The sequence below is a fragment of the Thermobia domestica genome, chromosome 6 (genome assembly GCF_964235325.1).
Source record: "Thermobia domestica chromosome 6, izTheDome1.hap1.1, whole genome shotgun sequence".
Taxonomy (NCBI): Eukaryota; Metazoa; Arthropoda; class Insecta; order Zygentoma; family Lepismatidae; genus Thermobia; species Thermobia domestica.
Window position 1 is genome coordinate 117,516,192 of NC_137459.1, and position 25,213 is coordinate 117,541,404.

The 25,213-nt window shown below is 37.2% G+C and overlaps 1 protein-coding gene across 1 annotated transcript in view; it reads right to left on the reverse strand.

Moving 5' to 3' along the window:
* Nucleotides 1-25,213, reverse strand: part of LOC145688166 (N-fatty-acyl-amino acid synthase/hydrolase PM20D1-like) — a 127,078-nt gene that overhangs the window by 76,208 nt on the left and 25,657 nt on the right. The window contains exon 2 of the mRNA XM_081762006.1: nt 20,434-20,759. Within this exon, the coding sequence (XP_081618132.1) occupies nt 20,434-20,759 (326 nt within the window). The remainder of the gene's footprint in view (nt 1-20,433; nt 20,760-25,213) is intronic.

Consider the following 25,213-nt stretch of genomic DNA (forward strand, 5'->3'; position numbering starts at 1 on the left):
AATATGTAATTACATCAATTTTGTTGGGAACTAAGGTTTTTATTAGCGCTGTTCAAATTTCATGATATTTTAGGTTTTCGGTTCTTTTGAAAAATAAAATATCTGAAAATCGATTTTCGATTTTGAAACCCGAAACCAATTTTTGGTTTCTGAATAATAATAATAAACATGTAATATTCTAAATTGAATTTTGGCTTTAAAATAATAAAATGTTTTCAAGACCTAACAACAATGGTGATTTTTGTCATCTCTTCATTACAAAAATATTTTCACACAAATAAGGGTGCTCGAATTAGGAGAAATGGTATTCCCTTTCTTTTCCATTTTTCAATATTACAATTCCCGTAGTTTTCCCATATAAACAATTCCTATACAATCATTGCTCGAGACGAGGAATGTCCAACACTAGCATCAGTAGTGTCTATATTTTGCATATGCATTTTTAAGTATACCGTCCAATTAAAAACTTTACATGTACACTCATGTCCAAAATTATTGTCGCATGTCTATAAATATGTTGTTGTGGGAATATAATTTAATAACGAGTTCGTCCAGTATTTCTTATAATGTTAGTACGTGTATAATCGGCAAAGACATGTATGTGGCAAATTTCATGTCAAAAGACCAGTAAATAAGAATAATAAAACGAAAATAAAACTTTCTTGTCCATTTAGCAACATTTTGTTTTTCTCATTCTAATTTTCCTATTTATAATTCCTTTTTATTATTATTATTATTATTATGAAATTTACCACAAACATACATTTCCAGATTATACACATAGTATCGGTGTTAAATGTACCCTGCAAAATCATTATCAAATTATATTCTTACAAAGAGACAGTTATAAATATCCGACAATCATTTTGGACATGAGTGTACATTCATGTTCAAAATTTGTGTCACATGTCTTTAGAAATTCTGTACATAAATAGAAGTAACAATCTTTCTTATGGGAGAAAATTTCATATGTCTTCTTGGAAATGTGCAGAAGAAGATAACACATACGATTTCTCGGGGGGGGGGGGGTTTGCTAACTTTCGGGGGGCTTTGCCTGAAAATGTGAAAATTCTGCAAGATATTTCATTTACTTTACTATAGTAAGTAAGAATTCGGGGGGGTTTAAGCCCGGAAGCCCCCCCTAAATACACCACTGATTATGTTACTTTCGTTAAAATGCATAGGAAAACAGGATTGAAATTTTATCCTAAAAATAATGTATCCCACGAGACTTTGAAGTTAGGGACATAAACTCGGTGTATAGATTTGTAATTTAAAATAAGTACACACGTATTCCAGCGTTTTAAATTTTCTGCTTTTAAGAGGCAGAGATAATTTTCTACAATGATTTTCTTCAAATTTGAATCAAATACCGTTCCATCATCATGAAAAAATTCTCAACCGTTTGAAATGATTTCTAGAACATAGTTAGCACTTAGGCTCAACCGGGCCTTTGTCGCCTTAATTTCGTTAAAATATGTATCGAGGGGGATAGTGGAGTCAAAATTTATGCCAACAAATTGAGTATCTCTAATGTTATGACGATGAGCTTGGTATATAAACTTACTTAGTATAAAACTTACATATACTTGGTGTATATAAACTTTTATATATACTTCAAAAATAAGTGGGCACATACTACAACGTTTTCTAAAATTCTACCTTTAATGGGGGAAAGGATCAATTTCTATATATTTTTTTCTCAATATATATAAAACTGACATTGACGTTGCTGTCTCACAACTGGAAAACAGTTCAATCGTTTGAAATGACTTTAGAACAAAGCACTTAGGTCGAGCTTAGTTTTCAACAGTTCACTTTGATTGTAACAAAGTAATAACTATTAAATAAATAAATAACCTATTAACTTCCAAGCCCTTCCCGTTGCTTTAGTGAGTAGCGCGTGCGCATTTGGTGCATATGGCTCCGGGTTGGATTCCCGGTGGCAAAACACACAAAAAAATTATTCTTTATTCCCCTTCATTAATCATCCATCTCATTTAGCCTTAAGCGCATAATCGTGGGACGTTAAACTAACCTAATTTCATTACATTTTTCGTTACAATGATTTCGAGTGCTTTCATTGTCACATCATCATTTGTTGTTGCGATCGTGCTGTATACTATCATGAGTATACAAATGGCTTGTCGCAGTTGCATAAATTTTAATGTGGTGTTACTCTGTTTTGTTCAAAGAGTCGATGTTTGTGTGTGGTAATTCTGCATCTACCATTACTACTACAATAAGCCATTTCTCCCTTAAGGCATTATTTGCATGGCACCCTCTGGCCAGTTCTAGGTTGTATACCGTACCTCTGTATTCTGCAGTTTGTTTAGCACTGTAGTCCTAATCAATAGAACAATAAAGCAATTTTTCCCCTTTCCTACGTGTCTACCACACATATGAATTACAGGTGAATGTTTTTGGAGAAGTTGTATTTGTCACGTGTCATTCATACAGACGAACTTCTTATTATCCAATTTTGATTGGAAGCAAAAGTATGTGCTTTGTATTGAGAATTGACGCACTCAATGCACAATTGAATCAAGTCCACTTTTGGTATTTTGGACACGTTTCACCTTTAAGATCTCTACTTGAATCTCCTTTCATAGCTTAAAAGTTCATGTGCAGATATTATAAATAACTCTTAGTATATAGGATTAAAACAAACTGTAAACTTTTTCGTGTGTAATTAAGCGTTCCTTATAAAATTTAGATATATATATATATATATATATATATATATATATATATATATATATATATATATATATATATATATATATATTTTTTTCTCTCACAACTTAGGTAATGTGACTTGATTTCTTTGTGCTCTGAGAACCTCAATTGTCTTACTGAATTTCAGAAAATAAACCTCAGGGGCATGTTTTCTTTCTACTTTACATCGAGATGTGCGTAAACTGATTTTTCTGCGGGTGATTTAACAACTAGGCACTATTTATGGACTAGTAATAGCACTATTTTCTTATTACTCCAGTCTTAAATATTATCATGTAGCATACTTATAAATTAGTTGTTGGAAGTTTAATGTCTCCTTCCAATACCGAGCCTTTGTAAGATCTGCCACCTAGAGCTTAACGCGTAATCCTCCACAACAAATGCAGTTCTATCGAGGATAGAATCCGACGTTCCCGCACTTCTTTCACGAGGATACCGTTTAGCCGCAACGGAACGCAGCATATTTTAACAAACATTTTAATTCACTTATACTTGAATCATTTCCTAATTCATTTTGTTATAATAACGTAGGGTTCAGTATACGTATACCATTTACGACCAGTAAAGTAAAAAAAAAAAAAAAAAGAAAAAAAAAGAAAAAAAAGAAAGGAAAAAACGCTGAACAATCAAAGACGCATTTCATATTTCTATTTTAACCAGCGTATGACTGCGTGAGCGAAATGCGGAAAGTTTCTACACTTATTTATTTACTTAACAGCAGAAATATACGTTCCTCGAACAAGAAGAGGTTTACTTATAAAAAAAATATGTAGAAGGTTTCTCTTTCCTCCCCTTAGAATGCGTATTTGAATCAAAGTGAAAACACTATCCATGGTTTGGATTGGATATTGTAACAAAAGAAATACTGACCAACGCTTCAACACACGCTGTATTTTAAACTATAATGTGTTATTCACTTTTATTCAAATTATAGTTTCAAACACACCCATTATAGCTTAAAATACCGCTAAATAACTGCTATTTAGAATTGTTACAGAAAATGTTCATAATTTCGTACTTTAATTTTTTTCAAAGGCAACTGTCTTTATCGTCAGAATTGCGATAATTTAGAGCAGCCCTGCCCACGGCGAGCAGATAGTGGAAACTCTCCTCGTGAACGCTCACGAGCATTCTACGGGCAAATACCATTGTTCGTGCTTCGTGGATCTTCGGGTTTCGTCCTTAGAGGAGCGTAAGTGTTGTCAACCTTGGCGGTAATCACTAGCTTACCAAAAAAAAAAAGTATGTATGGTAACTGATTGCCATTTAGTGTAAAGTGTTTTTTTACAATGTGGTAACCGTTAACTATAGACAATACAAACTTGTAACAGCAATCAAATGATAAACTATGTACGTTCCTTTTCTTCTTTTTTCTTTCCTTTTGTTAAAGAAGGATGTGGGTTTGTTATATTATGTTGTTTCGCTTTTTAGGAAAAGAGATAATCTGTTGATACGAAAAAAACTGTAGCACTTGTTTGTAATTATCTAAGTATTATCTCCAGAAAATTAGCTTATGCATGTATGTGTGTACGAATAGGCTTAGCAAGGGGTTGGTTTTGGAGATTAGAAGCCACTATTACACTATCAATAGGAAGAATAGTATTTCTTACTCCACTTTTAAAGTTACTTTGATCGCAAAGAATCAAACAAAATATTAAGAGAGCCAAAGAGATTTTCCATTTTTAAGAGTGACCGTTAGTGACTGCAATTAGTTTTTTTTTTTTTTTAAACAAGGAGTGTCTTTTTAATAAGGAAAAATGTATTGTCCCTGGCTGGTTGCTTGCCGGTGGCTTGTTAAAAGTGAAAAAGAATGTTAAATCATTTCAACGACTGAAACTACACGCTTGTCTTTCTTCGATAGTTACTGACTGATTTTGAAAGTCACAATGTTGTAGGCCTACTGTAATAGCGTAGGCCTACTGTAATAGCGTAGGCCTACTGTAATAGTGTAGGTCTACTGTAATAGCGTAAATTCGGAAGGAAACGTTCCAACTGAATGATAGGAACAATTATTCCCAATGTCTTGAACATGAAACGTGGGTTGCACGGATAACGCTTAAAGTAGGCTGGACTGCACTGGAATTTCCTTCCGGCAAATTAGTGTTTGGTCGGAACTCAGTTCTTCTGTGTAATTGTATCTTAACAACATTTGAACATTTCTTTTAGATAATAATAACTAACTAACTCTATGGCCTATGGAACCCGAAGGTTCAATGCCGCGTTTACAAAATATTTCCACTAACTTCTGTCCTTAGCCAACTGGATCCAGTTTCTACTCTGTACTCTTATTTCTGCAAGATCCATCTTAATATTGTCTTCCCATCTACGCCTAGGTCTTCCTAGTGGTCTTCTTCCAATTGGGTTTTCAGTTAAAATTGTGAAAGCGTTTCTAATTTCTTTCATTCTGGCTACATGGCCTGCCCACCTGAGCCTTCTACACTTAATAACCCTAATAATGTTAGGTGAGCGGTATAAACTATGCAATTCCTCGTTATGAATTTCCTCCAATCCCCATTTTCATCCCTCTTAGGTCCGAATAATAATAATAATAATAATAATAATAATAATAATAATAATAATAATAATAATAATAATAATAATAATAATAATAATAATAATAGTAATAATAATACGTATTATTATTATTATTATTATTATTATTATTATTATTATTATTATTATTATTATTATTATTATTATTATTATTATTATTATTATTATTTTCAACCTCCCGTCGTTCTCCTATCAATCTAGCAACGAAAGGCGTTTACAACTTAGCAAACGTGAAGCGAGTGACAAGTTACAGACCGAGTGCTAATGTAATACAACGTCACGAATTGTGTAAGCAAGCTAAAAAGGTCTGAAACAATTCGTTTCCGATTTTTGCAGTCGTTTTTACGTCTGTAAGATGACATGTTTAATATTAGTTTCTTTCTTTCTTTCTTTCTTGTTCATTTGTTAGTTACTTCAACGCTAACTGTAACCTCTATCATGCGTCTTCCTCGACCAAAAACCGTACCAATTTTATTTCCTGCAGTGTTTTCGCGTCACTGCTTTCGAAATGGGGAGGGGGAGAGCACACCTGCACATTTCACGCTTGCGTCTGCTCAATGCTTATCATCGTGCGAATTTCTGGCCAGGCTTGGCCATAGGTTTTTTGCCATCATGTGTGGTTGGCAACACTTATCGGATGCAGTGGAAGAAGCGAAGCTAGCAGCACCTGTGCTCACCTGTTCTTATCTTCGCTCATGCTCGCTCACGCTTTGGCTCCAGGAGCCACTTCATGGACAGGCCTGATTTAGAGAATACATATAATTATGAAAATATCGAAATATATAAAATTTAAACAAATGTACAAAAGTTAAAAATATCAAATAAATAATTCATTTCCCTACCTACACAGAAGGAAATCACCAGAATAGATCTGATATTACCTGGAAATAATCTGAAAGAAAAATTATCGTCCACGAAGTAATATACAGAGGAACGTAACTTCAAAAATGTGGTTTTCGTTTTCTTCATGTTTGGACATAATTTTGAAAGCCCCACTTAGTGTAAATGGAACGTAACACCATCTGTTCTACTTGCCAATCATCTGTTGTAATGTAGTTTAATTACCATATTATTAAAAACACATCTTTCTAAGAAATAATATTTTTGGCCTCTCGCCTGTAAACATACGAAAACGGAGTTACGTTCCTCTGGTTCTCATGCGACGATATGAACTCTTCAGTAGACCACAAACACCTCCCAGTACCTTTCCAGGTGGTAAAGTGTTAAGGACCGACGAGACATTGCCACGTTGGATAGAAACAGCTATGCGCTGTGTGGAACGAACTTCACGAGAATGGAGAATCGCAAGAAATGCGTCTTCCTACCTCCTTAAGACTTCTTGCACATTAAGTGCCACTAGTCTCAATAGCAATTGGAGTGAATACAAAATTTTTGAGAAGATTGTTTTCTTTCTTTCTTTCTTTGATTCTGCTTATCAGTTTCTCTGCGATTAGCAATAGCTCCACCGTTCGTTACAGTTAGGGGGAGACTCGAATGTGCGTATCTATCAGCGCATGTAAAGTCCTATAATACCTCTCATCCATGGAACCAATGTCATGCCATCGGGTCGCCTTCCATCTATACAACAGCAACCATAAGATTTCCGTATTGAAAGTATTCCAGCAGTGTTAAGGGCTCGCAGTATTATATCATTAGCCGAGGAGTGGTCGGGCGTATTTACCAGCGCTCTTCATATATGAAAGGCCATGCAGGCAACGTTGGTTAACCTGGTCTCCACAAGTTGGACAGCGATGAGACTCACAAACAGCTAAACCTGAACGTAAGGCAACAGCAATTCGAAAGCTTTTATTTGAGAAATAAAGCCCTAAAGACGGCGAAGGTATCGCAATCAACCATACACCCCCTTCGGGAGATGAGGCAGCAAGGAGCGTGGCTTTATCTTTTGGAACAACAACAGATTGTATGAGATGCAATTGGTGTATACCAAGATGAGTGATAAGACCTTTTGCTAATTTCTGCTAATGAGGTTTGTCTCTGCTAAGCTTGCTTACCTATTAGAGCCTTCCTGAACTGAACCATCTGGACCCAAACACAACTCTGTGGAAGGAGAGTCTCGAGTAAACGAAGAGATCCGTGGTAAGACGCTAAGAATCGCCATATCTACAGCTCGTCGAAAACTAAGATTACCTAAGCCAACAGGTAAACAGGCTTGCATCCAAGAGTCGTCATTTAAGGAGTAGTTCAAAATTGATTCAAGGCCAGTTCTCAGGACAATATCATATTTTTCCTGCAATGAAGTCTCATGCTAAGATGGAAAGCATCGTACAAAATAGGATAAGCGAGAGATTGATAAAGATGCCCGTAAAAGGATAAAGGCTGAATGAACTATAATTGAGGAAAGTCGAGACATGAACAATTCTAAATTAGCTATTTTATTCAATAGCGCGTTAGCGAGTGCTTCCGACGTGAGAGCAGCTCCTAGAATACAAGCATTCTAAATTGTTAGAGGACGTATGCTCGGAGCAGCCTCATTAAATCTTCTGAAGATTTCGTAGAATGTTGTTTAATCTGATCCAAGAGAACCCACCTCGCATTTAGAAAAGTTAAGACGTAAGCCAAGAACAGATGCATGCTCATTTATTTGTATTAAGAATGAAAGAATCGCCTCGGGTTCACCACCAATTATTCCATCGTCTAAGTACCATATGTTTAATTCGATGTCCAGTGTCTTAACTTAAGAACGAATAGTTATAGCGAAAAATGCTGGGCCCAGGGGATCACCATGTTGTACACCGTTCTGAGAAGAAATAGTGTTTCCGTCGAAAAACAGATCACTGGGTGGAGCATAGCATTGATGAACATATGGATAAATGGAAGGAAAATCATTCAGAATTGTGGCAAGTCCAGTATCCTGCCGAAGCATAGTATCCCCTCATTAAATGCGTTACAAAAATCCAACTTTAAGACTGCCTTAGTAGCACTGTGAGTAGGAGAGAAATTAACTCGAGTTGCGTGAACAGCTACCTCGGCACCATTAGGAATACAAACAGCAAGCTAATGGGAGAATAAACAATCCTTAACCGGCTCACGGATACTAAAACATATAATTTTTGCCGATATTCTGGGCCAAACATTTCCAACCGCTAGGGCGAATACAACTATCCTTTTTTCTCAGCGTTGTAAGTTTGCACCGGAAAGCAACGGGCAAACTTCCGTAATTAAATTAAATAGACCACAAAAGGACTTTTAGGAGTTTTCCCTTCGATTCATGTATTTAACAAGAAAGAAGGTCTTTAAGAATTGAAGGACAAAGAACGTCTAAACCTCCCGCGCTACCTGACAGAAAGGATTTAATTGCGTTTTGAACCCCAATACTCGAAATTCCGTGAAAGATGTGTTGATCGTAAGGAAGATTCGGCGCAATGAAATTGCCAGGGTGGCCTGGATGTTTCTCCAACAGAGTCTTCAACACAGAGATGTCTGGAGCCGCAACCGTATCGTCAAAAATTAAAAGACGAACTGTTACACGGATGTTACCCTCGACAAGTTTATCCTCTACAATCTTCAAATCGAAAAATTTCTGGTTTGATTGAGATTTCTTCATCTTCGTTGAAGGTCAGGCTAAGGTGTCAAGACCAATATTGCACCGGAAAAGAACTCGTTGCTTCACCCAAGAAGTCAGATTCTTAATATTATCTGATTGTTCAGGAGCACTTAAAGCAACAATTAGGAATAGACATTGGTTGATATATAATAGTTTTCTGTATCATTTGAGATTGTTATTTGATTTAACACTTCTGTCAGTGCATCAGCGACCGTTGATCGATCACCTTGTGGAACACGTCTTTTAAAATATGTATGGAGAAGCTTAATGACATTAGTATTTTGCCCAGGTTAGAGATCGATAAAACTTGTGTATTGTTTCTCCTGTTAGCACTAGGTTTAGTTTATTATGTAAATTTGTTTTAGTTATATACATTTTTAATTAAGTAGGTCAAATTCTAATATGTATTTTATTTATTTACTAGCATATATTACCCGCTTCGCTGGTTAAAATGAAAATTTAAATGCACAACTCCGTATTTTATGTGTTTAGTACCCGTGAAATATTCTGTTTTCATTTTTAATGGCATCGGAAAGATTATTGATCATCTCGGCGACTCTGAACAAAATGGATTCGACACTAATATTGGCCATTTTTGGTCATTTTATTATCTCCTCCTCTCCCAAGTTGCGGGGCTGAATTTGGTTTTAAACGAGATCAGAAGTGTCACCGGTTATCTCAGCCACCCCAAGAACTATAGATTCAAAACTAATATCGGTCATTTTCGACCATTTATATATATACATACATACATACATACAGTGTGCGTGGGTTTTCTCGGGGTTCTCCCATTTCCTCCCACTTTCTTCATTCCACCATTTCATTGATTTCTCATAATCACCGTCTCCTTTAGCCTAACCGGCATAATCGTGGGACGTAAAACTCAAAGATTTTATTTTTTACACACACACACACACACACACACACACACACACATATATATATATATATATATATATATATCCTCTCCCCCATGTTGCGGGCCATGACACCCGAAGTGTCACTGTTCATGTGAATGATCCCGAAAACTATCGATTAGACACAAACATTGGTTATAGGGATGAGCACGAGACGAGTCGAGACAGGATTTTCCTGACAAAATCCGAGTCGAGACACGGATCTTCCAATAAAGAAATATGCATTTTTCGAGTCGAGACATCATTTTTACGGCACATTTTTGAGACGAGACAGCCACACATCTTGTCTCGTGCGCATCCCTAATTGGTAATTTTCGATCATTATTATATATAGCTCCCCCTCCTCTGTGCTGCGGCACACGGCATCAGCGTTGTCACTGTTAGTCTCAGCTACTCCTCAAACTATGGATTCGACACTAATATTAGTCATTTTCAATCATTTTTAAATGTTTATCTCCTCCCCTTCGTTGTACCCTCCCCATCCCCAGCTATCAGGGCTGAACTTGGATTGAAACAGCATCAGAAGTGTCACTGTATCTCTCATCGATCCCAAAAACTATGGATTCAACACTAGTATCGGTCATTTTTGATAACTTTAAATTTATCTCCCCCTCCCCCTCCCTACGTTGCATCGTCAAAGTGAATAGCCTAAAGTAATCCCTGCCACTAAGCTCATGTATGTTGAAAATTTGGCTGAGATCGGTCAGGTGGTTCAAGAGTGAGGAAGTCACAAAGGTAGTCATTTTTATTTTATTTTTTACACACACACACACACTCACACACACACACACACACACACACATATATACAGGGTGGGCCATTTTAATTAATCCACGGAAATACCTGAAAAATGATAAAACACAGAAGAAATGTTTCAAGTACACGTTATATATTGCTAAGGGGGAAACCCAATTCCGCCAAAAGTACCCTTCCCGCCCCCCCTAAATGGGGGTAACGGGGGGTAACTTTGAAATGTCAAATGGGAACATGGGTCGAGTAATACCTCGTTCGAAAGATCTTGGAAAACTAAGTAACGCTGTACCAAAAGATGTTCCATATTGTGCACCGGTTTCAAAATGGCCGCCATAATATGGTTCGGAAACTCCAGTACCCGTAGTGTGAAAACCATGGAAGGTAAATGAATGGAACAAAATTGAAATACGTAAATATCATAGGGCATATCGAACGGTGTGGTCCCTGTGATCCCAGTGGCCTCCCTAAAGGGGTCCTGGGGGCTAACTCCAAAATTTCAAATAGTAACATGAGTCGAGTGGTACCTCGTTCGATAAATCTTGCAAAATCTAACATATTGCAGGAGAAAACGATTGATGTGAAATGGCAGTGTTCTCAAAAGGCCGCCGAAACATAGTATCCGTGTCAGAGAAAAGGTTTAGTACCCGTAGTATGAAAGCGATTGGAGATAAATCAACAAAAGAAAAACTGGAGTAGCTAACTGACGTAAGGCACATCGAGAGGTGTCGTCGGGGTGACTCCAAGGGTCAACTGAAAGGTATCCGGGGCCAACTTGAAAATTTCAAATAGCAGCTTGAAGCGAGTAACATCACGTTACATAGACAAATTAATATCAAACAGCTTCCGTAAGAAAATTTTCGAAATGAGACACCGTTTTCAAAATGATCGCAAAGACATGGTGACTGTGTCTAAGAAAACGTCTAGTGCCCATAGTATGAATACGGTTAGACATAAATGAAAATAACGAAAATTAAATAGGAAAACCACGGAGGCGTTTCAAGGCTCGAGAATAATACAACAGAGATAAAAAATATTAGAGTAAAATTGCCATAATGTATAGAGAGAAATCCAAGTCCTGCAAAATAATCTCTCCCTGCGCTCTGTATGTGAGTGGGGTGGAAAGTAAAGTGAAAGTTCAAACGAGAACTCTACTTTAATTCGTAAATTAAGGCTAACCTTACAAATAGGTATGGTGTGGTTGAAACATTTGTTTGTAAGGATGACGCTGTAGTGACTAAAAAAAGAGAAACTTTTATGGAATGCGTGCTGGTTATTCTGAAAGCATTTCGGGGATATACATACACACCGTTTCGTCCCTCAAGCTCACAATATGACATGAATGCTAATAGTTAATCAAAATGTAACTGTGGCCATCCGCGTTAACTTAGTGCACCAATTCTCTATGCATGAAGTCTGCCTTCCAAACAGCATTGGGTAGGTCAAGCGTACGCCCGAACTGTTGTCCGGTCGGACATTGAAATTTTGAAGTTAGCCCACAAGACCCCTTCAGGGAGGCCACTGGGATCACAGGGACCACACCGTTCGATATGCCCTATGATATTTACGTATTTCAATTTTGTTCCATTCATTTACCTTCCATGGTTTTCATACTACGGGTACTGGGGTTTCCGAACCATACCATGGCGGCCATTTTGAAACTGGTGCACAATATGAAACATCTTTTGGTACAGCGTTACTTAGTTTTCCAAGACCTTTCGAACGAGGTATTACTCGACCCATGTTCCCATTTGACATTTCCAAGTTACCCTCCGTTACCCCCATTTACGGGGGGGGGGAGGAGTACTTTTGGCGGAATTGGTTTTCCCCCTTAGCAATATATAACGTGTACTTCAAAAATTTCTTCTATGTTTTATCATTTTTCAGATATTTCCGTGGATTAATTAAAATGGCCCACCCTGTATATATATATATATATATATATATATATATATATATATCCCCTCCCCCTCCCCTACGTTGGCCAATCAAAGTGAAACGATAAAAAAACACTCAAGGCCCGACATCATATTGTTGAAAATTTGATCGAGATTGGTTGGGTGGTTCAAAAGTTATGATTTATTAGTTTTTATTTGCTATACCCCTTCTCCTCCCCCTCCCAAAGGATCTACCGTTAAATTGAAATTAGAAAAATGTTTCCAGATCCGAACCTCATGTATCTTGAAAATTTGATTGAGATCGGTCGGATAGTTCAAGAGTTGTTAAGTTACGTAAATAGTGACTTCCAGGCCTATATAAATTGATTTTTATATACGGATGGTGATCAGAAAAATGGAAACACCTGTAGTTGGCAACACGTCAGATGTATGGGTTGGCAGTGGTGTCGTGGCGCCCGCAGCGCCGGACCACTGGTGGTGGTGTGTTAGGTCGGTCTCCATACTACGTCAGACGCAGTGGAACAGCAGTGTCCAGTGGCTGCAGCAGACGGAGATAGTGTAAAATGGGAGACCTTTCAGATTTTCAAAGAGGGCAAATTGTTGGTGCGCGGTTATGTGGAGTGAGTGTGACGGCAGTGGCTACTGTGTTAGGTGTGTCGCGTGGGACAGTGTCGGAGGTGATGACGGTCTACACAACACACGGGAAAACCACATCGGGGAGGCGGAACAGTAGGCGGAAGAAAATCATGAGTGACAGGTCACGCCGGGTATTAAAGCGCATTGTCACGCAGAACCGTCGTGCCACTGCGGTACAAGTGACGGAGGAACTCAATCAGCACCTCCCCCACCCTGTTTCGACAATCACAGTCCGCCGCAAATTACATGACATGAACTTACGGGGTCGTGTTGCACGGGCCAAACCGCTCACCAGGGACCATAACGCTTTCGCACGCCGCAAATGGTGCCGCGACCATGCAACTTGGACCGTTGAGGACTGGAAACGTGTGATATGGTCAGATGAGTCATCCTTCACACTATTCCCAACCACGGGCCGTGTTTATGAGTGGAGAACGCCCAAAGAAGCTTATGATCTGCAGTGTCTCCGCCCAACTGTGAAACATGGCGGCGGCTCGGTGATGCTGTGGGCCGCCATATCATGGTTTTCATTGGGTCCTGTGGTCACACTTAGCGGACGAATCACTGCCAACGATTATGTCGCAATTTTAGGAGACCACTTGCATCCTATGGTCCGGATGTTGTTCCCGGACAATGACGCCATCATCCAGGATGATAATGCACACATTCACACAGCTGGCGTTGTTGCTGCGTGGTTTGAGGAACATCGGGATGAAGTTCAACACCTACCCTGGCCCGCCCAATCCCCAGATCTCAATATAATTGAACATCTGTGGTCTGTCTTGGAAACACAACTCCGGCGACGATTTCCACCTCCATCCTCTCTCACAGAACTGGCCGATGCCCTGCACGAGGAATGGTGTAAAATTCCACTTGCTACCATTCACGACCTCTATGCCTCCATCCCACGTTGCATCAAGGCTGTTCTGAAGGCGAAAGGTGGCCCGACACCATATTATTCTGGTAAGTTGCAATTTCGTTCAGGTGTTTCCATTTTTCTGATCACCATCGGTATATATATATCTCCCCCTCCTTCTCCTCCCCTACGTTGCTCCATCAAATTTAAATCATAAAAACGATCTCAGGCCTGAAGCTCATCTATGTTGAAAATTTGATCAAGATCGGTCGAGTGGCTCAGAAGTTATTGTTTTATTTATTTTTAATACCCCCTCCCCCAATCCTCAGTTCTACCATCAAAATGAATAGCCTAAAACCAGCCTAGCCTCAAACCTCATCCATGTTACAAATTTGATCGAGATCGGTGGGGCGGTTCTGGAAATTTAGAGTCACAAACATAGTGATTTTCAGTTTTGTACATATAGATTTACCAAAATATTTCAGATGGAGCAAAAAGATAATTTTATACTGAACATCAACAACAAAGGACCAAGCTCTTACCGAAAATTTGTCTACGCTTATGTATTAAATACAGTCCGGCATTCACTTGGTGAAACAAAAATCACTAGTCAGGGTGCTTGGTGTCGAAATTTGAATCTGGGAACTACCGATTACAAAGCGCCAACGAAAACCACTAACCTACATTCCCTCGGAAAATGTAATCAAATTATTTTTTCTGCAATTATTTTTGTAAAATATTTATTATTTTCATGAAGCAAATGGTGAATTTTCTCCTTCGGTTGAGAACTACCTCTACTGTACTTTTAATCGACAAGCTATAATTTGCGTTCATTACTTTTGTCCATTTTCTACATTTCACTTGCAAACACTATTTGGAGTAAATGTTTTGTTTTACTAGTGTTTTAGTAAAGGTTGATCATATGCTAATTAAAGTTTCAAATATTTTTTTCCTTTCAGGTTATGTGAATAATTAAAAATTTCCTCTTTTAACAAAAGTCTTGATATTTTTAAAATTTTTAAAAAGATAATTCTGAATTATTTAAAGTATTCAAATAAAGTAGAATGAAGTGACAACTAAGAAACGTTTTTGGAACAAAAGATAATTGTTTAACGAAAAGACAGAAACAAACTTATTATTAAAAAAAAAAAGTTTAGTGTAGACTATGGGGAATGGCGGAAACTTCATAACGAGGAACTGCATAATTTGTATCGTTTACCAAACGTTGTTGGGGTCATCTAGTCTAGTAGGTGGCTCAGGTGGGCAGGTCATGTAGCCAGAATGGAAGAAAGTAGGAACGCTTATAAAGTTTTAACTGGAAAGGCAATCTGGAAATGACCATTAGGAACACCTAGGTATAGATGGAAGGCGAATATTAAGATTCATCTCGCAGAAATGGGAATACAAAGTAGAAATTGTATGCAATTGGCTAAGAATAGAAGTTGACGGAGAGCTTTTGTGAACACGGCATTGAACCTCCGGGTTCCATAGACCATAGAGCTATTAATTATTGTTAATTATTATTAGTTAATTATTAGAATGGGACTTGAACTGATGGTAATGGAGAAAGTGAAACGCTTAGAACTAACAAACTACTCTATGAAGATGAGCAAAATTTACCATCTTGGTAAATGTATAAAAGCAAACCACTAATACAAAATGCCTCATCACTTTGCATATTTTGAGGCTTATTTCTATTTAGTCCTTTGTTTACGTGTCAAATGTTTAATATCTATGCATATTAGGACTGTACTATATGTATAATAACTAACAGTATAAGATATTTTCATTTCATTTTTAATAAAATATACACTTCCCTCTCTCTTTGTAAATTTTGCTGTCTTTACGAAAAATGAATTTAGAAGTTGTCAATGAAAGTTTCGAAGATTTTTTTTTTTAATTAAAACTTGATTTTTTTCATTTTTCTAAAATTATCTTTTTGGAAATGTTTTTTTTTCTTCTGCACATTTTCAAAGTGACATATTATTTCTCTTCAGATAGAGAACTACTTCTATTTATGGAATTTCTAGAAACATGCGACAGAAATTTTGAATATGGTAAAACTCAAAGACAAAACCGTGGAACGTAAGACTCAAAGAAATTTTGAACATGGTACACTATCATTGTAAAAGGTACCTATATGAAAATTAATAGAAAGAAGAAGCGTGTGAGAGAAGAAGAGTGTGAATATACTCCGTATACTCATAGCGGAGTATACGACCCATTTCGAGAACTGCTTAAAACACTCAGCGCTGTAATAAACCTCATCGTGGCTTCAGCTCAGTAAGATGATTTAGCGCCCAGGAGGGTACTTGTACCCTCTTAAAAATATTTATTTTGAAGAATAACAGCTGAAACTTGATCCCCTTGTCAGAAGCCATAAGAACGGATTCCCCTGAATTGATTTATTTATATATGGTTCCCTGATTAGTTCTGCGGGGTCATCTTTCGTCGGCCCACCTTATTGCAGCAATGGCTAACTCTCTCCTAAGAGCTACGAATGGGTAACAACATTAAAATAAAACAAAATCTGAGAACCCAATAAAGCCATTTCTCTATTTTTTTTTTTTTTTTTTTTTTTTTTTTTACTTCTCGTGCACACTGGTTGCAGGTTGTCTACCTTATGAAAGTAGAACACAACACGATTTACTCCAAAATATCAGAGGTGAGAAAGAAATCCGGAACACACGGAGGTGAATCTGTATATACGTGTATTCCCATAGATGCATCGGGAGCTGTTCATACAATGTTGTGTGACTAGGTCTCGAAAATGTTCAGTGCGGTCTGTAATATACACAACTATTTCTGAAGCACAAGTTCACATTTTCGCTGCCCGAGATCTATTATCTTCTGTAGTGCCAGATTCTATGGAATCAAGGATGTTATGAAATAGAGGATCTGCCCATACGTATCTTCATCATATGAGCCCAGTGAAGCCGAAAAACAACCGAGCATCGTCCGAGCCGGCACGTCTGATTGGATACTCTCGTTTCCGCCATGATTGTTGGCTCGAAATATTGCGATCTTAGTGGCGTGGAGTGGGCAGAGTAGGTATGGCGAAGCTGTGACGTATGGCTTCACGATTTTGTTGTATGGGCAGATCCTCTATTTTATAACATCCTTGTATGGAATCCTCAATGTCATTCGAACCACTACTTTTATAATTTTCTTCGAAAATAACATTTATATTACCACAAGGTAGAAGAATCACTATCTCAAAATTTGCGAGATAACATATGTAGCTCCTCCTGTTTGCCAAATTGTGAAGGATATTCACTCATACAAGTGATTTGCAGTTATTCCACCCATTTAAAAACATAGCTCGATTAAAAGACTCAAAAGAACATTAAAATCACTGAAATAAATACGAGCCTCGAAAGTTTAAATACGGAGAATTTTAAATTATTGTTTTTGGACACGAGCAAGTTGGAAATTTATTAAATGTTTAAATATGATGAGAAATATCATACACGGGGTCTCTCAGGCCTCTATTGTTCATTCATTGGGGGGAAGACATTTTTCTATCTACATTAAAATGAATGTAATGATGTTTGTTCGCGAACTCCTATTAGACCGTTGCTACAATTTTGATAATTTTTAATACATGACCGGACAATGGCTTAACTTAGTTTTCATCATGTTGCTGGGATAAGATGCGTATTTAAAAGGGGAGGGGGATCAAAATTTATGCAAAAAATCGAGTATCTCACGGTCCTGTCAACTTAAGAAGATGAAACTTGGTATATACCTAGGTAAATTGTTCATTTAAAATAAGCGAACTCGAGCTCCAGCGTCTTTGAAAATGCCCGTTTTAAGGGGGGAACATCTATGCATGTATAAAAATAAATCTAACAATGTTTGTCCGCAAACTCCTTCTAGAACGCTGAGGCAATTTTAATTATTTTTAGTACAAGAGTGTATCTTCGCCTAACTTAGCTTTTTATTGCATCTTCGGTAAAGGGATGATGGGTGAAGGGAAGGAAAAAGCGTGGCACGAAAAAGTATGACGGTTAACTCCTCCTAGACAGTTGTACTGGGCACATGACTGAACTCTCGCCTAACTTAGGTTTTAGCACACTTTCGGCGAGCGAAGGGGAATGTATGAGAGGTAATATGTAAAAATAATTGCAAACTGACCGATATTAGTGTTCAATCTATGAGATGAATAGTGATAGTTGCGTTGCAGTTTAAGTCCAAATTCATCTTCCATAAGTACCTTAAGGGGAGGAAAGGGTTCAGATACCTTACATAAATGTATTCTCTCCGTGAGAAGGACGGGCATTTCAGCTAGTATATACATAAATTGTTTCTCGTTATATCTCCCCGTTTTTGCTCTAGCACGTGTCAACAGACAGACAGGCGGACATAGCCGTACTACGAGACTTTTCATACTTATGCACAGCGTAGTTTGGAAGTCTAAAAGTAACATTACGCGTGCACTGCTACTGGCTGTAATCGGAGCCGCTAGAAATGTTCAGCAGGTAATTTTGATGACTCCAACAGGAACTGCAAAGCATCTAACTCACGCAGTATAAACCTGGTACCTAAAGCCAAATGCGGTGTATAGAATTAGCATTTGGTTTCTGAGGTTTTACTCCATTATCAAAAATAACAATGAACTTGTTTAAAATATTTTCGGACAACGTAACCTATACCTTCATGCTTATATGTACCTCTAATTTTATATTGGTAATTTAATCGATGGTAAATCATCCGTGTAGCAAATAAGGAGGTTCCTATAATTTGTTTCCAGATATTCTCTATAATTAGGATCACGCAGTGTTAGTACGACCTTTCGTTCGTCCACCTATCCATTGCTACACAAAATAACTATTATAATTTTTATTATGGCTAGATCGATTATCTCGGCCGAGTTCGTTAATTCGCGAGTAAAGATTATTTTAACGTACTGTATAGTTTAAAATTCTTGACATTCCTGAGCTTCTATACAATCTATACAGCAGAAAAGCGTTGTTGCTTGCCTATGATAAAATGATACTACGTAGCTTTCCTTACTGTAAAATGTTTACTAGCCTTTAGTTTCGCGTGATCCTCTTTTTCTCTCTGCCAGACTCTATTCAATATTTATCATACTCAAGTAAGTCTCAAAACTACGTATGACCGCAAGACAGATTCGGGTAGGTAATTTCATTCTTAATGGATTTCATGCTGCTATCACCTTCTCTGCATCAATGTGCCGCAATCGAAAAGCTCTCTCTCTCTCTCTCTCTCTCTCTCTCTATATATATATATATATATATATATATATATATATATATATATATATATATATATATATATATATATATATATATGTTATCCATATGAAGTCAATGTAAGTCTTCTATGGCTTTTGAGATCTTTGTACTTCAGGCAAAAGTTAGCAATATATAGTCTATTAAACAGAGGTAAATGGCTAGGATTATTTTGAATAAGATTATAGATTTGCGTAAAAATGTATCTTTTGACAATTGTTGACGTTCGTGCTTCTTAAGAAACTTGGCCGCTTTCCCTACATCATGGACTACGATGAAGGTAAGGAACGAGAATTAAGGTTTCCGCACGCTAGAAAAACACTAGTACAATACTGAGTCACAAACCCTGAGAGCCTATGCACAAAAACTTGAACTAATATTTTTATAAATTTACACAAGCAACGTCACTTTTTGACGTTATTGACTATTGAAATTTACGCAGAGTAGCTTTTTTCATTATATTGCGATTTTCGTATGGGCTACTTATGTTAAAAAAGAGAATAAAAAGATAGAAAAAGAAAAATATTCATTGCTGATTTATATACATGGTGTTCCAAGAACGAACCGATCAATATCACATACGTGTTTAGGTCTTGTATACATGAAAAAAAGTTTATATGCGATTTTGTCGGAAATCCCTAATTACGGAGATAGGTTCAATTTAAAGTAACAACTCTACGATTAATTCTACTGATTACTTTAAATCGCTCTCATCTCGGTAGTTAGGAGTTTCCAATCAAAGTGGCCAGATGAACATTTTTCTTATATTGATGTTCTGAACACGTATGCGAAGTTGGTGGTTTATTCCCGGATATTGTTTCTATCAGAAAAATAAAATATTCCGGGGGCATACTTAGTACTTGGAGGGGCACATATTGTTTTCACATGTTCTATTTATTATTGTATTATAGACGTATTATTTTGGTCTCCTCCGGGGTGACTCTCAGAGCTTAGAACATGTATAGAAGAAACACTGTTCCCGGAACATTTTGTGTTCATATTATACAAGGTGTTCAAGATGAACACTTTGTAACTTAAAAATTATATTTAAATTTTACTAGAATATCAGTTCATCAAAAAGAAAAAAAAAACTAACACAAATATAGTTAAATAATGCAACAAACAGTCACATCAATTACTTGCAATTAGGAAAATTATGAGTAGAAATCTAGCTTGTAACGCCATGCAAAAATTTCAATTTAATTGAGCTAAGTTTAATGAACCAGAAAAAAAAACGGATATGACAAACAGACCAGCTACTTACGTGTCTCTAAGTACTTATGCATTTCAAGCATAGCATCTGTTTCTTGGTCTCCAATGTCATAGGATACAGATTCTATTTTCAACGCCCCTGCCAGCCTAAGAGCTCGTTCTAGTTCTTTGCCGTCATCAATTCTGTCTTTAGTCTTGAGATCTAGTAACTTGTATGCGGAGCCTGATTGCTCCTGTACTGTAGCTGCTCGAACTAACACAACAATAGCTAAAATCAACACAATAACAAGTGGAATTCCAAGGAGAACAAATAAAACCTTTTTCCAGAATCTCCAACGGCATCTTCCTTTGTGTTTATTCAAAATGCCCATATTCTTCCTGTAACGAAAAGAAAGAAGTTGTAATGCTTTCATCTGTGCAACATGCTTCCATGTTATCAAATATTTTGCTGAAATGTTGGGAAACACACTGAATTATCCAGTAGAAGTAAATATTAATGTTAGACAAATATATTTCAGAGTCAATAAAAATTCGAGAAAACTACATATGAAAATTTACCCTTAAGCACGTTATTTTATTCATGTTAATGTGATCTAGCGACAGATATGTATGTCTTTTATTTTAATTTAACAGAAAATAAGACAACCCTTTGCGGCCCAAGGAATGCATTTATGATAAGAAAGAAAACCTTTTATGAAATGTATGTTTATTATGATACTAAATGAAAGAATATTACAATAAGATTTTGATGCAATAATTACAGTGTTGCCAAATGTTATGGTTTCACTCTTAAACCACTGGGCAAGAACTGCTATTACATTTTTACTATAATAAAGTAAACATTTTGCTAAATATTTGATGATACTAACAGAAGAGTACTAATATCACAATAATGTATATATTGTGGCAACATTTACAGGATTGTCAAATGTTGTGGTTCATCTTGCAACCGCCAGGAAAAATCTAGCATTCCACTTTCCTATGGTGGTACTGATAAAAGAAGTTCTTATGGTGGTTTTTGTAATACAGAGTCCAATATTGCAGCTATTGCACTTTGCGTTCGATGAGGCTCCTGGGCAGTGCTATAGAATGCATATCTGCGAGATGTTCCTCTTATTGGTATATACGAAGCTTTTGTAAATTTGTTTCAAGTGGAACATATGTTTTATGTTTACTGAGACATTGCTTTCGCTCTCCATTCCGGGAATTTGGTGATTTTGATGTTCCAAACATCTCAGAAATACAGCGAGTCAGAACTGCTTCAAAGAGAATGGCTTCTCACACTGTTCTTTATAAATAAAAAATGTATCACAACAGTGACATTAAGGAGGTGCCACAAAATTTTCCCTGTCTCCACGCCCCACCTCTCTGTCAGAAGCGACATCAAGGTTCCTTATCTACATCATATACAGTGTCCGTCACTGTTGAATATTAATTTCTATAAGAAATACAGATAAATATTTCAAGGAAATGTATGAATTCTAATAAAAATGGTAAAATCAACAGGAAACATTGTGTTCTGAAACACATCATTATTGACCGGTGGTTTCAATCTGCAACCACATATATTTATAAGAAAATATAACATATTTAGGATAGATAATTCGACAGAAACATTTAAGGTATCAATAATGTAGAACAAAATATTCATATATTATCTTTCCTCCTAAAAATATATATCTCGAAAGGGGTAAAACAGTTCAATTTATCCGATCACGCAACAAAGCTGCTACAAACAGCGAACTCTTGAACGTCAATTGGCGATACAGTTTCAGCGCAAACGAAAATCCTGGAAACACTTTCTGCCCTCAGATGGCTCGCAATGTTCGTACTAAAAGGGGCTTCCTTCTAAAACAAGGGGTCTTCATGGAGAAAAAAGTTAAAGATGTGGTTTCCCACTGAAACCACTGGGCCGGAAAGGGTTAAAGTTAGTGTTGAGTTAGATGCTCGTTCAGAATTCTGCTTGTCCGCAAATAGCTGTTGAGCTGATTTGCTTATGCAAGCAGCCAGAGGTGTTGTAAGCGAAACAGCAAAGTAACGTCAGTGTTCCCACTTCCATATTTGAAATACCATATTGATCGAGTGTCGGATGAAGATAACATTAAGTTGTTGAAATTACGACACTTTATTTTAGTTTTAATAAATAAGTGCATTAATCTCCGGTTAGAAAGTGTTAGTTACATATGTAGTAAGTTCCAGAGTCGTAATGGATAGAGTAACCATATCGAGTAGTTTGAGTGGAGCGGACTGCTTCTATAAAACGCAAGTCACCAATCGCAAGTTCATTAAAGTTTTCTTGGGAGAATTTGTATTTTTACGTTGGAGCTCTGTATCCCTTTCAGCACCGAGTTTATACGAGAATTAAATCTTCAGAAAAGTGAATCCGAAGCACCATGATGTGTTCAAACTTTTCAAGCCTCTCCCACCAGACATCGAACCCGGGATTCCGTGCTCTCAAGTCACGCGTGCTAGTCACTGTACAAGCAGGAGGGATAATAATAATAATAATAATAATAATAATAATAATAATAATAATAATAATAATAATAATAATAATAAGAAGAAGAAGAAGAAGAAGAAGAACAGGTCACGAACTTCGTAACCTGTGATACACCAGACATAAACATGTGACCCAGTCTGACTCTGATAGATAGGTGATTAGGCCATATCTGGTTACCCAAAAAGACAGGAGACGACAAAGCTCCATCACACACATGGAGAGCCAGATTCTGCTAACGAAGTTCTATCATAACAAGGATTCAGTTTCATCTTCTTCTGAGTCAACTTCGGGGCAGATCTGTGAAATCTTACTGGGTGCTGTAACTAGTGATGGACATAGGAATCTGATTTTCGGTTTTCAGTTTTTAGAAAAAATAAAGTGGGTTTTGAAAACTTTCAAAAAGCCGGTTTTCAAAACCAGTTCAGTTTTCTATCAAAACAGTTAGGTTTTAAAACCGGTTCACCATTCAATAAGACCGGTTTCTGTTTTAAAACCAATTCTGTTTTCTATCAAGAACTTTTTCCTTCTTCCTTAACTGGTTCGGAAATCAGTAATACAAAATTTTGGAATAATGATGTATAGGTAACATGATTTCGGCTAACTACGAGTAAGGCCGGGTCTTGCGTCTGTTAGGGTCACTAGATCTACTAGGGTCTCAAAAAGAAGAGTGACCCAGGAAATCCGGACGACTCATTACCCTAGTAACCTGTGCTATCACTGGCAAAAAATTCATTTCCAGCTGAATGGTGTGGCCTCATGTAGCGTTGTCGCCGATGTTCTTGCCTTGGCGCAAGTGGTCACTGGTTTGATTTCCGGTGACAACACTCGGATGTAAAATCATTTCAGGCCAATCATCCTGAGAGAGGTTTTCTCACTCCCACCAGGCAAATAGTGGGATAATATCTAACATACAGATCCCAGACCGCTTCCTTCCTTCCTTCCTTCCCAACTTTCCGGGCAGTGTGATCGCCGAGGGACGTTATCTCTCATACGTGACAGACTGCCATGGTTATAGATGTTGAAAGCTCAGGAATCTAATTCCTAATCCTAATCCAAAGGAATGCTCTGTGACGTCGTAGCGTTTCTTCCCTTCTCAGTAAACCACACGAAGACTGGGAGGAGTTTGAAGGTAAACTGACGTTGTTAGAAGACAGTGGTGACAGGAAACAAGAGCATCGATAGCATAGCCAATGGTTTTGCAGCCATACTCGTGTATCTATGATTTCGCGTGCTCTTGAAATCACACATTTTTCGTGACGGAAAAAAGCAATCCGTCTCGGTCAACAGATAGAACCGTAGGAGAAAAAGAAGTAAGGCGGAGTCTAAACTCTGCAACTGTGCTGACATTCTCAACCCTAGGGAATTATTATAGACTTTTTCTATTTCTCGCATACACAGAAAACAATGACTCATATTTAAGGAGACCATACGTCCCGTTTTAACCGGGACAGTCCTGGTTTCAGAGCGTGCCCCGGCCGTCCCGTCAGTAGATGGAAAAAAAGTAGTATTTGTCCCGTTTTATGCAAGTGAAAGAAGTAAATAACAAACTCAGAACTTATGGGCATGGGGAGAGATTGTGGAATCTTGGCACACCTGGCAATCCAGGGTATTAATTGGGTGTTGGCATACTGGAAAAGTCAGTTAAAAGAAAAGAGGTATTCGTTGTCTACAGAAGTTTTTTTTTTCTTTCTTCTGAGAATCGTGTGCCTTCCGAGCAGTTTATTGTGCAATTTAAGTGCTGAAACAGGAATCGTGTATGTTTCCAAACGTCTGGACGAAAGGTAACACACGGATATTTTAAAATTTAAGATCCTTAGCTGTGGCTAGTCCGACACTATAATAAATAATTTATGCTTAGTACACTCGGAACTAATTGGTCCATCCTCCCGTATATTGAGCATCTTGATGAGATGGCAACATTGGACCTCCCAGTTCGTAAACCTGACTTATTGAATGCGATAGGAACTTCAAGCAAATACGATTGGAGTAATTTATGTGTTCAATTAATTATCCGTCTTAGGAACTCTGGAGTCATATCTTCGTCACGCAATACAAAACGTTTCAATAACTGCCGTTTGTACGTAATATATGTTTCCTCGACACGGAAAGTAAATTTTAATTTTTGTCTTATATATATAAGAAAGGATGCTTAAACTACTCCTCTAGGTTACAAAATAGGTGATTATATTAATATAATTTAAAATTAATTATATTAGCAAATTTGGTATTTGTTTCACAGATTTTGGTTTTTATTATATAGTTCTGTACCTATGTGGTGTAACGAGTTTTAAGTTTTTGTTAGCAGGAAATCTTGCGAACAAATATGATTTAT